At 48.0% G+C, this 12812-nt stretch overlaps 8 protein-coding genes across 8 annotated transcripts; 2 read left to right on the forward strand and 6 right to left on the reverse strand.

The window, feature by feature from the left end:
• Nucleotides 1–160: 160 nt before the first annotated feature.
• Nucleotides 161–1200, forward strand: LACBIDRAFT_321260 (uncharacterized protein; the record flags this gene model as incomplete). Its single annotated transcript, XM_001873614.1, has 5 exons — nt 161–177; nt 414–584; nt 665–705; nt 821–1035; nt 1108–1200. 5 exons carry the CDS (start codon nt 161–163, stop codon nt 1198–1200), a joined length of 537 nt encoding a protein of 178 aa, XP_001873649.1.
• A 40-nt stretch (nt 1201–1240) lies between these two features.
• LACBIDRAFT_301777 (uncharacterized protein) lies at nt 1241–1949 on the reverse strand. Its single transcript, XM_001874241.1, has 2 exons — nt 1896–1949; nt 1241–1837 (listed from the first exon to the last, which is right to left on the reverse strand). The coding sequence occupies exons 1-2, from the start codon at nt 1897–1899 to the stop codon at nt 1551–1553; spliced, it is 291 nt and encodes a 96-aa protein (XP_001874276.1). The 5' UTR covers nt 1900–1949; the 3' UTR covers nt 1241–1550.
• Nucleotides 1950–2598: 649 nt separating this feature from the next.
• LACBIDRAFT_181316 (uncharacterized protein) lies at nt 2599–3870 on the reverse strand. The gene is made up of 4 exons (XM_001874242.1): nt 3637–3870; nt 3535–3578; nt 3373–3481; nt 2599–3319 (listed from the first exon to the last, which is right to left on the reverse strand). The coding sequence occupies exons 1-4, from the start codon at nt 3733–3735 to the stop codon at nt 3239–3241; spliced, it is 333 nt and encodes a 110-aa protein (XP_001874277.1). The 5' UTR covers nt 3736–3870; the 3' UTR covers nt 2599–3238.
• A 2230-nt stretch (nt 3871–6100) lies between these two features.
• LACBIDRAFT_227913 (uncharacterized protein) lies at nt 6101–7051 on the forward strand (the record flags this gene model as incomplete). The annotated part of the gene is made up of 4 exons (XM_001873615.1): nt 6101–6484; nt 6542–6682; nt 6738–6824; nt 6884–7051. The coding sequence occupies 4 exons, from the start codon at nt 6101–6103 to the stop codon at nt 7049–7051; spliced, it is 780 nt and encodes a 259-aa protein (XP_001873650.1).
• A 142-nt stretch (nt 7052–7193) lies between these two features.
• On the reverse strand, nt 7194–7775 carry LACBIDRAFT_399521 (protein transport protein BET1; the record flags this gene model as incomplete). Its single annotated transcript, XM_001874243.1, has 4 exons — nt 7194–7349; nt 7404–7460; nt 7528–7708; nt 7765–7775. The coding sequence occupies 4 exons, from the start codon at nt 7773–7775 to the stop codon at nt 7194–7196; spliced, it is 405 nt and encodes a 134-aa protein (XP_001874278.1).
• A 529-nt stretch (nt 7776–8304) lies between these two features.
• On the reverse strand, nt 8305–9448 carry LACBIDRAFT_228346 (uncharacterized protein; the record flags this gene model as incomplete). Its single annotated transcript, XM_001874244.1, has 5 exons — nt 8305–8429; nt 8480–8549; nt 8600–9089; nt 9139–9207; nt 9258–9448. Coding segments are annotated over 5 exons (945 nt in total), but the record flags the coding sequence as incomplete, so codon positions are not given.
• A 551-nt stretch (nt 9449–9999) lies between these two features.
• LACBIDRAFT_301783 (uncharacterized protein) lies at nt 10000–10559 on the reverse strand (the record flags this gene model as incomplete). The annotated part of the gene is made up of 5 exons (XM_001874245.1): nt 10000–10099; nt 10150–10251; nt 10306–10331; nt 10382–10430; nt 10534–10559. The coding sequence occupies 5 exons, from the start codon at nt 10557–10559 to the stop codon at nt 10000–10002; spliced, it is 303 nt and encodes a 100-aa protein (XP_001874280.1).
• Nucleotides 10560–11132: 573 nt separating this feature from the next.
• Nucleotides 11133–12743, reverse strand: LACBIDRAFT_301784 (uncharacterized protein; the record flags this gene model as incomplete). Its single annotated transcript, XM_001874246.1, has 11 exons — nt 11133–11188; nt 11247–11535; nt 11587–11639; nt 11700–11754; nt 11804–11838; nt 11898–12007; nt 12062–12153; nt 12205–12407; nt 12458–12468; nt 12534–12643; nt 12705–12743. 11 exons carry the CDS (start codon nt 12741–12743, stop codon nt 11133–11135), a joined length of 1053 nt encoding a protein of 350 aa, XP_001874281.1.
• Nucleotides 12744–12812: the final 69 nt, after the last annotated feature.

Raw genomic sequence — 12812 nt, forward strand, 5'->3', positions numbered from 1 at the left:
ATTCATCCTTTCGTCCGTTCCTGACTTCGACTCCTGAACGGGCAACTATGTACCGGTCAATGGGAAAGTAATCCAAAGACCAACAAAAGGCCAACAAAACGTTTCCACAACGTGCTCCGTTTTTTTCAATCCTACGTCTATCCACAGCTCCCGGAGAACAATGTCCTTCTCAAAGAAGTGAGTCATGATGTCACACCAGGTTCAACGAATTCCTTAGCGTCCTCATCCAGTTCTCGACCGCGCGACAGAAAACCTTATTTTACGCCCGGCACCAGAAGTGATTAAAATAATCATGCTTGTGGTACACACGCGATTTCAAGGGAGGAGAGATGCAACGGCGTGTTGGCATAAGGTAACCATCTCGATGTGTATGTGAAAGACTTTTTTGAATTGATCTAATAGCCAATGTGCAGAGCTAACAAATGTTTTAACCCAATTCTTACCAAAACGCGCCTCCGTGCTATCCATTCGAATGCGATAGACCCGCAACTGTCGGAGGCGACAGCCATGAGGCGCTCTCACATCCTAATCATACCTTCCAAACAGAACACCCTGAGACGCCCTCAATTCAGGCATGACGTTCTGTAAGTACAGTCCTATCTGTTCTGCCGCTGGGTACTTGCCTATACATAAGTAGTAATTGGCTCCACATCTTTTTCTGTAGGTCCGGTATTACGGCGCGTATTACCCCCAAGAACCTAAGTCGTCAGTGCGAGAAATCAGAATATTTCCTTGGATTTGCTCAAGTGCTCCCGCTGCTCAAATTGCACGTATGATCCCGTCCCTGTTCATACTTTGGCGCTTATCGTTTGGTGAACAGACAATGCTAGTCCATACATATTTCCCTCTGCACGCAGGGCGGCATACCCTGAGCGAACTTATGACACTGTCGGACGTCAATACCGAACGGATTCCTTCGCCGAAACGATCCCCCCAGACTATTTTACTCTTAAGCGTAGAGGGTGGAACGACCGACGCCGTGACCGCATAAGTCCAACCGGAGTACTCTTAACATGTACCCTCAGACTCTCAGTGGTACGTTCCAACATCTCGAACCCAGCGACAACATCCACATCGCGCTTGTGACAACCACTTCGTCGCTGATAGAGATCCTCCAAATCTCTGCAGAAAGCGACTCACATCATCACTATCATGGCAACGTGGGATGTCGTAGTCATCGTCCACCTTGTCAGGAGGTGATTGCGATTGAGGATGGGTATATGAACGTTGTATGAACGTTACGATCTAAGTACGTAATAATGCAGGCGGTACGGAATCCGTAGCGGTAGACTGTAGTTTTGAGAACGGGCCGTGTATGCGGTACAAATACAACAACAAAGGTTATGGCAGAAGAAAGGTGATAAGTAAAGGTAAATCGGAGGGCAGGTACGGTATTGAAAAGAGAAGGTTCGAATAATAGAACGGTGTTTTTCTTATCATGGGCGTTATTGAAACCCGAGGCCTAAAGGGGTGGAGGGAGGTGCGAGAGCGCTCGTGACAAGGATGTGGTCCCGTGGATTGCCGGAAGTGACGGAAAATGGTGGGGTTGTCTAATCGTCGTCTTGTCTGCTGAACTCTGCCTGGGTAAGGTTGAGCATGAATATGGCTTTTTGGTCTTTTGGTGGTTCAATAAGCTTTATAGGTTTGCTATGCGTGATTTTTGAGGTGGAACTCGATGGCTGGAACGCGTGCGAAATAGTGGGGAATGGTCGGAGCGCGCGTGAAGAGGGAAATGATGTATTGCGTTTCGGCAGCACCCTCTGAGTGACAGTTCGACTTGAAGTTGATGGGTCAGCCAATGGCGACGAAATAAAAGGGCGAGACATGGTGATTGTAGCTTGAGCGACAAAGAAGGGTTAGGACGCGTGGTGAGCTGCCTGAGGAAGAGGACTTACCCATTGTTGTAGTTCAAGGAAACTTTGAAGCTTTGAAACGAGAGAATTGGGCGGGAGGGGAGTGATGATGAGGGGAGAAGTAAAGACAGTATTTATACGCAGCAGCGGCGCGCTTGGGGATGTTGAACAGAATTTTGTTGCACTTTGGGGACACTTGCTTGGGGATTCGGCAGAATCCGATCAAGATGGTCATTCATTAGTTCATCAATGATGTCAAACGCAAGTTCCTCAAGAGCTCTGCTCAGGCTCAGCTCTCAGAGTCGCTGCCTTGGTCGCTGCTCTAAGTATACGCTACGAGGCACTGCTCCGCAACCCGGAAGAATATCTATTTCTCTTCCAACTTGTGTAACAAGCTGTATCGTTCTATGTAAATTGGGTATCCATCTGGTTGAAAATAACTGAGATGTCTCGTACTTATGAATATTCTTATCCTCATCCTTTGAGACGGTGAAACTTTGCTCAGTGCACGCTATTCCCGGTTGAAGAGACAATGGCGACGACTTGCTCTGGTCTCGTTGCGTAGAGCACCAACGGATCTTCGCGTCCTTCCTGAGGCTTCAGGTGCTTCGGCTCCTGGTAGTCTCCATATTGTTCCACGAGAAGAGTCGCCTGCTCCTCACCCGAGCTCAAAAAAATCACAACGCATTACCTTCAAGTCCTATCTTGATGGATTGTCACCCAACTTCCTGGCTCTCAGCGCTGTCGGATACACCCATCCATAGATTACTCGGAGGCAAGTACATGGATGGAAGAAAAAATCGTGGGGATAAGTACAGTTCTCGGCACTTTTCGTAGAGCCTACACCGAGTACGAGTTCCGGAAACCAGGTATAGCAAAGTAAGTGACGAAGGATGAATATCGTTTAGTGATGAATTCAACAACCAAAAGTCGCGAGAAATAAATGACAATGGAAATGTGGCGGGGAGTATGGTGGCGGACTATCAAAACCGAGGAATCTATGTTGAGTTGTCGGTAATGAATGATGCGGAAATAGGCGTCATGAAACGGTGGTAAAGGGTTTCAAGATCGAAGACAGCGAATCCGCGACACGAAACAAAGACTGATAAGGGTCAGCGACAAGTCGAAATGAAATCTGGCGGTGTGCGGGTGAGTAGGGAGGTGAATGGTGCGTGCCCTTCATCCCTAATGAGAACCCCCTGCTATTTCCTGTTCTTCTTGAAACTGGCGAATGTTGCCAAAGACGGTGAGGTGAAACCTAGAGAAATACGATCAAACGGCCTGCTGGGTAGTTGGGTCAACCGGTTACTGCTTGGCTTCGAGATGAGGTCGCAGGTATACAACCATCACCTAGAGACGAGCGAATCAGAATAGATGTGAACGCTTTATTGCACGTCCACGAGGAGATTGCGCTCGAGGATGTATTTGCCTTCCTTGTATTTCTGTGATGCTTCATAAGCCTTATCCTAGACTGTCTGTCAGCGGACCTGCGTTGTGTGGATGAAAAGAAATGACCCACATATTTCCAGCCCAGAGTGGTGCCGCATTTACAGCAGTATATGTCCCGAACAGTGTGATTTCCGGTAGTCATTGCACGGTCATTGGGCTCGCCCTCGATGACATTGACGCTGAAATGAAGCCATGAGCGTGGAACTGGTTTGAGTTGAAAGGGTGCGCTCACACTCCATCGAAAAGGTAGGCTCTACCATGCTGCCCATTAAAGGCCTATAAAAGAGTGGCCGATCAGCCCGACGCCAGGAACATAAATGCACGATAAGCGTACTCGAGACATCATCGAGTGAATAGTAGCAAGGTGAGTCTTGCAGGTTGAGCAGCCGTAGATGCGCTCTCCGGCGAGATAACGACGGTAGCTCATGCCCATGGTGCTTTGGACGGTGTGATGTGGGTAAAGACGTAACTTGTGGGGCGATGGCTAGATTAGTATCGAGGCGGAGCAAGAGGAGCTGTAGGGATCTTATACGTTGCCTAGGATCGTGTGAGAGCAAGAGAAACAAAAGGTCACTGAGGGGCAGGCAATCGGATGGTGGACAACCGTTAACGTTATAATACGATGTTGTTCTGCGCTGTTTATAGGCAACAGATACCTCCATTCTTCCCCTTTCCTTGCAGAGCCCATGCCTAGGTGACGGACACACCCCGAAAAGCATCACCACCTGTCTTGCACGCAGTATTTGAAATCGTTTATCTCCACTGGATGTCCTGCATTTTACCTGCATGTTTTCGCGCCTCCAAAAAATGATACAACTTTCTTCAATTGAATATTCATAATGCCCCTGGCAAGACTTGAACTTACGACCTCGCGCCTGGCCTAATCATAAAATTACTCATATTTCTATGAGGCGCTCTAACCAACTGAGCCAAGGAGGCAATTTTTAATTGTTTTTAACGTACAAGTTGTTCACACCCACATCACTCTTTGTTGAACAACCTCGGCGCTCAAGTTTTAACTTATACCTTCATTATACCTCCGGGATTCAATATTCAGCAGGCGCCGCATACCTCACCTCAGGAGCAAACTTTACCAAAGCTTGACTTCGTAGCACTTGGAAGCGCAGGCCTCTTGAGGTTTTCCAGGGGGGCAGCTGGTTTCGATCTTGGTTTGGCGATCGCTGCCAAATGACTGGAGTAAAAAGGCCAGCCGAGGAACCTCTTGAGCCCATCCATTCAGTCAAGCAAGCGCGAATTTTAAAGACAAGGTCTGACGACCATACTGCTAGTTCTTCACAGCCAGGACTCATGGAGGAATGGAAAGGGTGGGTGGGGGACTCCGTGCTCTTAGTCGACAAGACAGCACGCAAGGCATTTAGCGAGACAAAGCGGTTGGCCCGACGGGCACGACGTTCGATATGGGGGTCATCTGTTTCTGGTGGGTCTTCTCGTCATATGTCCTGTTTGAAGTTTGGATCCATTGCTTCTCTCAAAGTGTCGCCGCCACCTCCGCCAGTACCATCACCAACACTTCCACCAAGAACATTATCGACTCTTCCGGTAGCGGATCCATCGTTTTCATTCCAATTCAGGAGTCTGCTTCCACGGTGGTGTCCAGGAGCTTTGGAAGCGCATGTGGTCACTCGGACGGGGCAAGCTCTGCCAGCCCAGAATCAACTAGGACAGGATCTAGATTGCTCTACGAAAGGCGCTTTTCAGTTCGATTTGTTAGAAGAACAATGTCAAATGGACCAGGAAGATACTTGGCCGAGAACGGATATTGGTGTTCCTCCTCATTCTGATGAGAAACTGCGACGACAGCAATCTTTACAGCACTGGAGCCAAGGTCCTGAAAACACCTCAGACGCATTTTCACACAAACTAGCCTTCGACGCTTCTCTCTCCAACATTCAGAGCACAGATACCCGTCGCCTCGCGTCAGAGCCGATAGACTTACTGTCGCGATCGAGTCTGCTCTCTGAATGCGTCAGTTCATTGAATTCTCAACCCAACAACTCGCAAACTTGTCCAGAGGGCCACCCTCCCGAGTTTTTACTTGGTTACGCTCCCACAATTGGATTAGATGCGGCGCTTGCAGCACTTCCTCCTCGTAAAATCAAACCGGCAATAAAGCAAGGCAAGCAAAGGCCGTATAAAAAGCGACAGCACATTCACCATACTGTTGTGAGTCCTGTTTGTTATGTTTGTCCCGACTTTTGTTCAACGATGTGCAGCACAAAGCCAAAGTCCACGCGGATCGTTTGCAAATGCGAGAGGAATTCACAAAAAGATTGTATGACCTCAGACGTGTTCAAGGTCTGATTCATTCTATTTCTCTGTCTTTTTGACCTAATTCTTCATCAGGATACTCCTCTAGTCTTGATGATTTCAAAGGTTTTTTTCTTCTACTACACTCAATTAATGTCCACTCAATGACCAACATAGGTCTGCTGAATTATGAACGACGCGTGGAGCAAGCTGTCAACGGTAGCGCAAGCATTGGTCTGCGCTTTTTTTATACCCACTTGGCTATCTACATTGTTGATATGTCCCGTTTTGTAGCCACCGTTCGTGGTTCATCGTCCGCCGTAGCACCGGCACCCCCTGTGGTAGCGTTTTTTCTTTCTTTCTGAAGCCCCTGACGAATTTGCTGCTAGGATGAATACTTTTTGTTGTCTGCCTTCAAGAAGGCTCTTGTGACTATAAAATCGTAGGTTTTGCCGACTACTCATAAGCACATACTCATCCTCCACGGCAGGCCTGGACCCCCCAAGCCGTTCGCACCAACTCTAGACCAAATGCAAATTTCAGAACGTGTCAAAGACGAAGCGATTGAAAGCCGCCTCCGCCCATCTCGTCCTTCCCTACCATCTCAACTCCCTTCTCAAGATGACGCGGTTGTCAGCAACATCTTGAAAAAGCGAGGCATCGTCGCCAAGTTTGCGAGGGAGCAGGTGACGGATCAGGATATTGAGCGACTAAAACCCGGTCAATGGTTGAACGACGAACTCATCAATTTTTACGGTGCTATGATACTTGCACGGTCTGATGGTTGCAAAGAGAATTCACCGACGAACGGGCAAGGGACGCCGCTAAATGTGCACTTCTTCAGCACTTTCTTTTGGACAAAGCTCACCAAAGAGGGCTACGAGAAAGCACGACTTGCAAAATGGACAAAGAAAGTGAGCTTCTCTTCCAGCCTCCGAACACCCCTTGGCATTTGCTTATCCTCCCATCAGATTGACATCTTCTCCAAAGACGTCATTCTGATACCTGTGAACCACAATAATGCTCACTGGACCGCTGGAGCCATAAACCTCCGAAAAAAGCGGATAGAGTCGTATGACAGCATGGGCATGGCGAAAGAGCAGGTTTTCAAGGTGAAGAACAACATCTATCCTTTCTAACTTTTGCCAATTCTTTACATCTCTTTAGCACTTGCGAGCATACCTCGATGCTGAGCACCGTAACAAGAAGAAAAAAGAGTTTGATTTCACCGATTGGGAAAACTGGGCACCAGATGTATGCATTTTTTTGAGGCGTCATCGTTGCTAGGTAACCCACCTAACAAAAACTGGTAGGACACACCTCAACAAGAGAATGGGTACGATTGTGGGGTTTTTACTTGCCAGTTCCTGCAGGCTCTTTCCCAAGGGCGAGATGACTTCATTTTTACCCAGAAAGATATGCCGTACCTTCGCCGGCGGATGATTTGGGAGATTGGTAACGCTAGGCTTCGAGATGATTAATATTTGCACCTACACGGGTGACGATCTCTACCCTCTTTTCCCCCCTCGAGTATTCTGCTGTATATTTAGTAATTATTTTCGTTCTCGGGTCTCGAATTCTGGTATATCCATTGCAGTTTTTGGTCTAATATACAAGGGGGAGTCATCGTCGAAACCACCAAGTTACAAGGAAGAACCAGAACACAACGACGAGAAAAACAATGTACCACAACCAGCGGCAGCCTTGCTTCGAAGCCATATTGTTCATTCTTCGAAAAGTTCCAGAAAGGATTGACCCCGTCTCTGCGAAGGCATCGTTCTGCGGACGTCTGTCAGGTCTAAACAACGGAATGTGACGCGGAAAATGACGCACCATCTGGCTTAGCTGTATCGTAGACTCCCGGACCTCGTTGCCAATACCAATTGTGAGCTAAATGGGAGCGAATAAAGCATGTTAGACGAAAGACCAGACCAGAACAACGCTTCAACTCACTTACATCCTTCAGTTGCCTGACTTTTGAACTCAGACCTTCTAAAGCTTCATCATTTTGACCCTCGAGGTCGTCTGCGTAGCGGTGTCCATTTGCCTGGATACCATCGAAGGGAGATGATCGCCCCGAGATGGGTGGGGTGCCGAGGAGCGTTGAACGATCGCGAAGTAAACCAGGCGCTCTAACTCTGTCAGAAAGATTTTCAAATGACACAGTGGCAAGCAGTACCCGGTCTGCACTCACCGTTGAGACATGAGAGATAAAGGCGAGCCTCAAAATCGTTAGTTTTGCATTCGCCGGTTTGACACCAAATTGACACTGACACGTTGGCGTCTTTTGTGATGATCGGACTTCCTTCCATTTGAAGAACCTCATTGACTCAGATACTAAAAGTACATTTAGAAACCCTGAAGCGAAAAGAACGACTAAGAAACACAGTAGACTACTCCAATGAGGAATAAAATAAAATAGGTACATATGGATCTACCAGAGAAGTACCAAAAACGGCAAACAGTTATGCCAGGAGCAGATATAGGAATAAGGTAAGGTATGAGGAAGGAGTGCAGGGCGTGGTTGTGCGACAAGAAAGATGCTAGTTGTAGATGTGCGGAAGTCCATTCGTCGTCATATAAGAATTTCCAACTAACTGTACAAGGGGAATCCATGAAGGGTCATCGTGGAAGGTTTAATCAATGCTCATGCGGTTGAGGTTGGTGCTGGCGGCTCGTCGGTGGTTTTGTGAGCCAAAGCCCTGTGCGCTCTTTCGCGCGACTAGAGAAGGGGTTAGCGTAGATAGGCTGAAAGACGAGAGGGATGCGTACGAGCATCCTTGAGTCCCTGTCCAAAGTTCCTCAGGATAATGATGGAAAAGACGAATGTAGCGAAAAGGAGGGCAATGGCAATGACAGCTGTAAGGTCACTGAGCGAAGGTTCAAGAAAGAAGGTAATAATCTCGTACAGAATACAGTGAGGGACTTCCACACAAGCCGATACTGGTCGGTTCCCAGATAAAGAAGCACTTTGATGAGCTAACAAAAGTAAATCAATCAAACATGAAAGAGATCCTCATCCCACACACCTTGTAAATAAAATAAACCATCGCACCGACGCATCCCGACATAAAGGTCGCCATCATCCACTTGTTTTCGTGCCGTGCAGCCAAATGACCCTCCACCAATAGGACAATAGAAAGGGGAAGTGCGGCACAAGTAACGTAGTATTCCCAATCCGTGTCTTGGAGCACGAGCCAGATGAATTGGACTGAAAAGCCCGCCCAGAAGAAGACGTCGAACTTGACCAGGCATTCGTAGATTTGGTAATTGGCATACATTTTCTTGATGCGGCGATCGGCACCCAAAAACTTGTAAACTTTCCACCCGAATTCGTGGTATATTTTCCAGCCCAAACCGATGTAAGCGATTTCGGCTACCGATATTACGATGGGTATTATTGTCGTTAAGACGTTTATGGGGATATTGGAGACTCCTGGTGTAGACGCGCCCACCAAAGCATCACGAATTTCTTTGATTTGGATAATAGCATAAATGAGAAAGAGCGCGTTGAATATTCTGCAAAATGTTAGTTTTGGGGAGAAGAACCGGAAGACTCGTAACTCACGTTAGACAGATGAATTGCAGGGTATTGCGGGCATATACCGCATCCACAGCCATCACAAATTGGAATACGCTAGAGAGATATAAGTCAGGTGCAACATATGGCAATGGTTTGAATCTTACTGCGCTAGCGCGAAGATGCTGAGGTATACCGGCATCCTTGAAGTGGCCATTTGAGCGCCATCGTCCGTTTGTGAGTCGGCCTTCATCTTTTCACGGACCCGCAGAAACAGCTCCCCCTCTATAGCTAAGTCTATCGTTGTTTCGACGAGGACGGTGGCCACATAGAACCGACATGCCATAGACTCGGGTAGGAGCTAGCCCTGACTTTTAATTGTGGGGCGAATAAACTCTGAAGCGACGCACCTTTTGCCACACGCTTCTATCATCCACTTCCTTTGTCGCCATCACTGGCGGGTAGATGATATCCGAGGTGTCGTAGGTGTCGTCTGAATGTTTTGAAAAGGCTTTCTGGAGTGGGATTGAGTTTCCACGGCGGTGTGTGTGTGGTGTGCTGACTGCAAAAGTTTGATGTCGCGCATTGGAGGCGTAGGGTGCAGAGTATTCATCGATGAGGTCGTCGTAGGACGCTTTGAAGTCCTCTGAGTGGTGCGTGTGGAGATATTGTTGAGATCTGTCGTCTGGTGATGTTGCCTGGGCCGACATGGCGGCAAAGGGTGAAAGGATTGAGTGTGCCGACCTCGTTAATGACCAAGGGAAAGAAAAGAGATGACAAAGGGAAAGTGGAACAGAAATGACAGTGTTAGCAATGCGCTGTTGAAGAAGAACTGTAATTATTGGGCGGGTCCTGTGTTTGTTGCAAGTTTGTTATTGATACCGTTGCCACAAGTAATATACACAACGCTCATAACAGTCTCAACTTGCCAGTAACCTGATTAACCAACCTCCCAGATCCTAATATCCCAAGAACCGTCCTCGAACCAGCCGCGATCTGTGTCTTTCCACTTAAAAGAAGTGAGCCAAAAAAAAAAGGTAGCCATTGATATACACTGACGCGTCTTCGATCGATCTTACACAAAGCTTCAGGCTTCGGGCTCGAGCCTCCAGCACGAGGAGCTCTTCTTCACCTGTGCAACGCAGAACGACTTTCGTTTGGCTTCACGTTGAGGTGATGAGATGATTAAATGTTGGAGATAACGGCATGCTTCACCCAGCTTGGTCCCACTGCCGCAGCAACTGAATTGAAATAAAAGACGTGCTTCTAAATCAAAAGAAAGCAGCCTCACCTTCGGGTTCACTGTCATTGCGATTTTGTAGCATGCCAGCGTTGCATGCCTGATTTCTCTGAGCCTCAAGAATCATTGAGAATTTTTCAGACCCTTACGAGCACCTGGTCGCGTTTAAGTTCGAAGAGAAAGAATAATGCGGGCGGACCTACTGAGCAGCTATTTTCCCCGAACTCATCCCCAGGCCTGTTCGAACAACAAGGGCCTACAACAATACAGATTCAGAGAAAAAATAGAAGAAGTGATACCACTCACAAGCTTGTAATCATCACCTTCCCCAAGAGGTAAATTCGGCCAACCGCAGCTTGATGTTCATCAGTCTCTGAGTCTTTACTTCCGTCACCAATTTCCTCAACAGAATTCTCTATGCCCCCTTCCAAAGTGGTAGAAAGGTTGGACTGCGGACGTGCCTTTGTACCTGCCCAGTATCCAAGAGAAAGAGAGGCAGCAACTGCCAGAGTGTACACCGCAACCAGTGTCATAGTTGCGGTGACCAGCAGGTTATTTACGTAAGGTACAAACTGCGAAGGTTTGTTTCTCCATGAAAGTCTTCGGAAACGCTCCTCCTGATATGTTGCTACCAAACGAGTACCAGGTGCGACCGGAAACTCGACGGGCGTGCATGAGTGTCATGATCAGCATGTTTGCTTTTATCTATTGTACATACTAAGTAATAGTAATCGAAATGGAGTGCACACAGTCCAGGATGCTTTGCGAGTATGTGGGAATAAATAGCAAAAACGAAATCCAGTTAGGAGCTGTCCGACGTATCCGTTGATGAACCCGTTTCCTCTCCTTCCTCCACGTCTGAAAGACAAAACATATTTAGCCAGTGACAAGCAAAAGTGTCAACTTTGGGACTCACCCAAACCAAAGTGTGATGGGTGTATAGCCAAAGGTCGTGGTGGGCTCGGTCTTCGCGGAGGACCAGTCCCAAGAGGGCGTCCTCTTGAATTCCCCCCAGTGCCAATGGCTGTAGTAGCAAGGTGGGGGCTTTGAGCTGAGAGTGACGAAGCCGGTGTAGCGACATAAACTCCTTCAGGCGATGAAGAACGAGACGATGCCGACGATCGGTCGAGGAAGGAAGCAGTGGAGGAATCTCGAAGTTTTGATGGTATTTTTGACTGAGACTTCGTAGTCGGTGAATAGTGCGACTGTTGGAGTTAGGTTCAATTAGGGCATCGATAGGAGTTTGACGAGCTCACATTACTCGGCATCCCTAAATCGGGATTTGCTTTTACACGAGAAACGGGTGAACCTGAATGAACCCGTAGGATTAAAATAATTGATGACAATAATAAAAAAACAAGCAGCAAACCAGAAGCCTTTCCTTTCTTTGACTTTTTGTTGGGAGATGATTGGGGGGAGGTGGGCTAGGAACATTAATACTTTCATCGTGGAGTGAAAGAAAATAATATTCACTCGTTTCCGCTTGAGAGAAAAGTCACTCTCATCAGCTGAACGTTTGTCGTGAGCTATTAGTGGACTGTCTAGCGAAGACAATACTAGTGCGTACCACCCCTTTTCCCTTTAGCCTTTCCTTTCCCTTTCGCGTTATGACTTCGTTCGTCGGAAATGTTACCATCTGAGTCTGGCGAAGGCGACCCCCCAGGGTCGGAAGCTGGTCTACAAAAAATAGATCAAAACTATAGACACTGTAGAACCAGAAAAAGGACCAACTTGGATTTAGGATTTCCTCTAACGGCACCCCGCCGAGAACTCGCAAGACCCATGCAATTACTAAGGTGCGGGGCATATCTGTTCGATGCGATCTGTCCGGAAGGTCAGAAAGTACGTTGTCATGAAGACGGGTGAAGGCTCGCCTGCCGACCGCAAGAGACGCAGTCCAAGAACGCGGTTCCGTCCACCTTCACGCTTGTTGGCGTGCTGGAGCCCGTTCCTGCGGACCCATTCGCAGTAGCGGACGTTTTGTGTTCACCTGAGGAAGAAGGCGTATCTGATCTGGAAGTAGCAGACGCCCCCACCCCCGACTGGGAGGCGCCAGCAGACGACCCAGACACGTGAACTGTTCAAATAGATTGAATGAGGCTTAGAGGAGAATGGAAAGCAAAATACCTGAACCGCACCTGTTATTCCACGTTCCAGTATGCCAATTAGTTGATTTCGGTTTTCTTGTGCAAAGGAAACTTACTGGGTGTTGCACACCGGACACACTGCTCGACCCCGCGCCACCTCATGATGCGACTGCAGTGTTGCATCCAAGATGAGCTCGTCCAACAAAGCAGAGAAAATTCGCGTCGTCTTTGGAGATTTGCATCGCAGTTTAGCCAATTGAGCAGGATGAGGTAAAGGTAAGGCGCACCAGGGCCGACAACGTTTCCTCCCGCTCCGACTTGGGCATTTAAGGGAACGCGACTCGCGGGTGACCGCCACCGCGGGGTTGGGGAGGCAGAAGAAGTGGTGGCTGAGG

The sequence above is a fragment of the Laccaria bicolor genome, genomic scaffold (genome assembly GCF_000143565.1).
Source record: "Laccaria bicolor S238N-H82 LACBIscaffold_1 genomic scaffold, whole genome shotgun sequence".
In the NCBI taxonomy this organism is placed as follows: domain Eukaryota; kingdom Fungi; phylum Basidiomycota; class Agaricomycetes; order Agaricales; family Hydnangiaceae; genus Laccaria; species Laccaria bicolor.

Excerpts from the sequence above, each read along its gene's own strand:
- LACBIDRAFT_181316 (XM_001874242.1), bottom strand. The coding sequence starts at position 3,735 with ATGGGCATGAGCTACCGTCGTTATCTCGCCGGAGAGCGCATCTACGGC. Across the intron at positions 3,579-3,636 it reads TTCACTCGATGATGTCTCGA|GCCTTTAATGGGCAGCATGG; the intron begins GTACGCTTATCG and ends ACTCTTTTATAG. Across the intron at positions 3,482-3,534 it reads GCCTACCTTTTCGATGGAGT|CGTCAATGTCATCGAGGGCG; the intron begins GTGAGCGCACCC and ends GCTTCATTTCAG.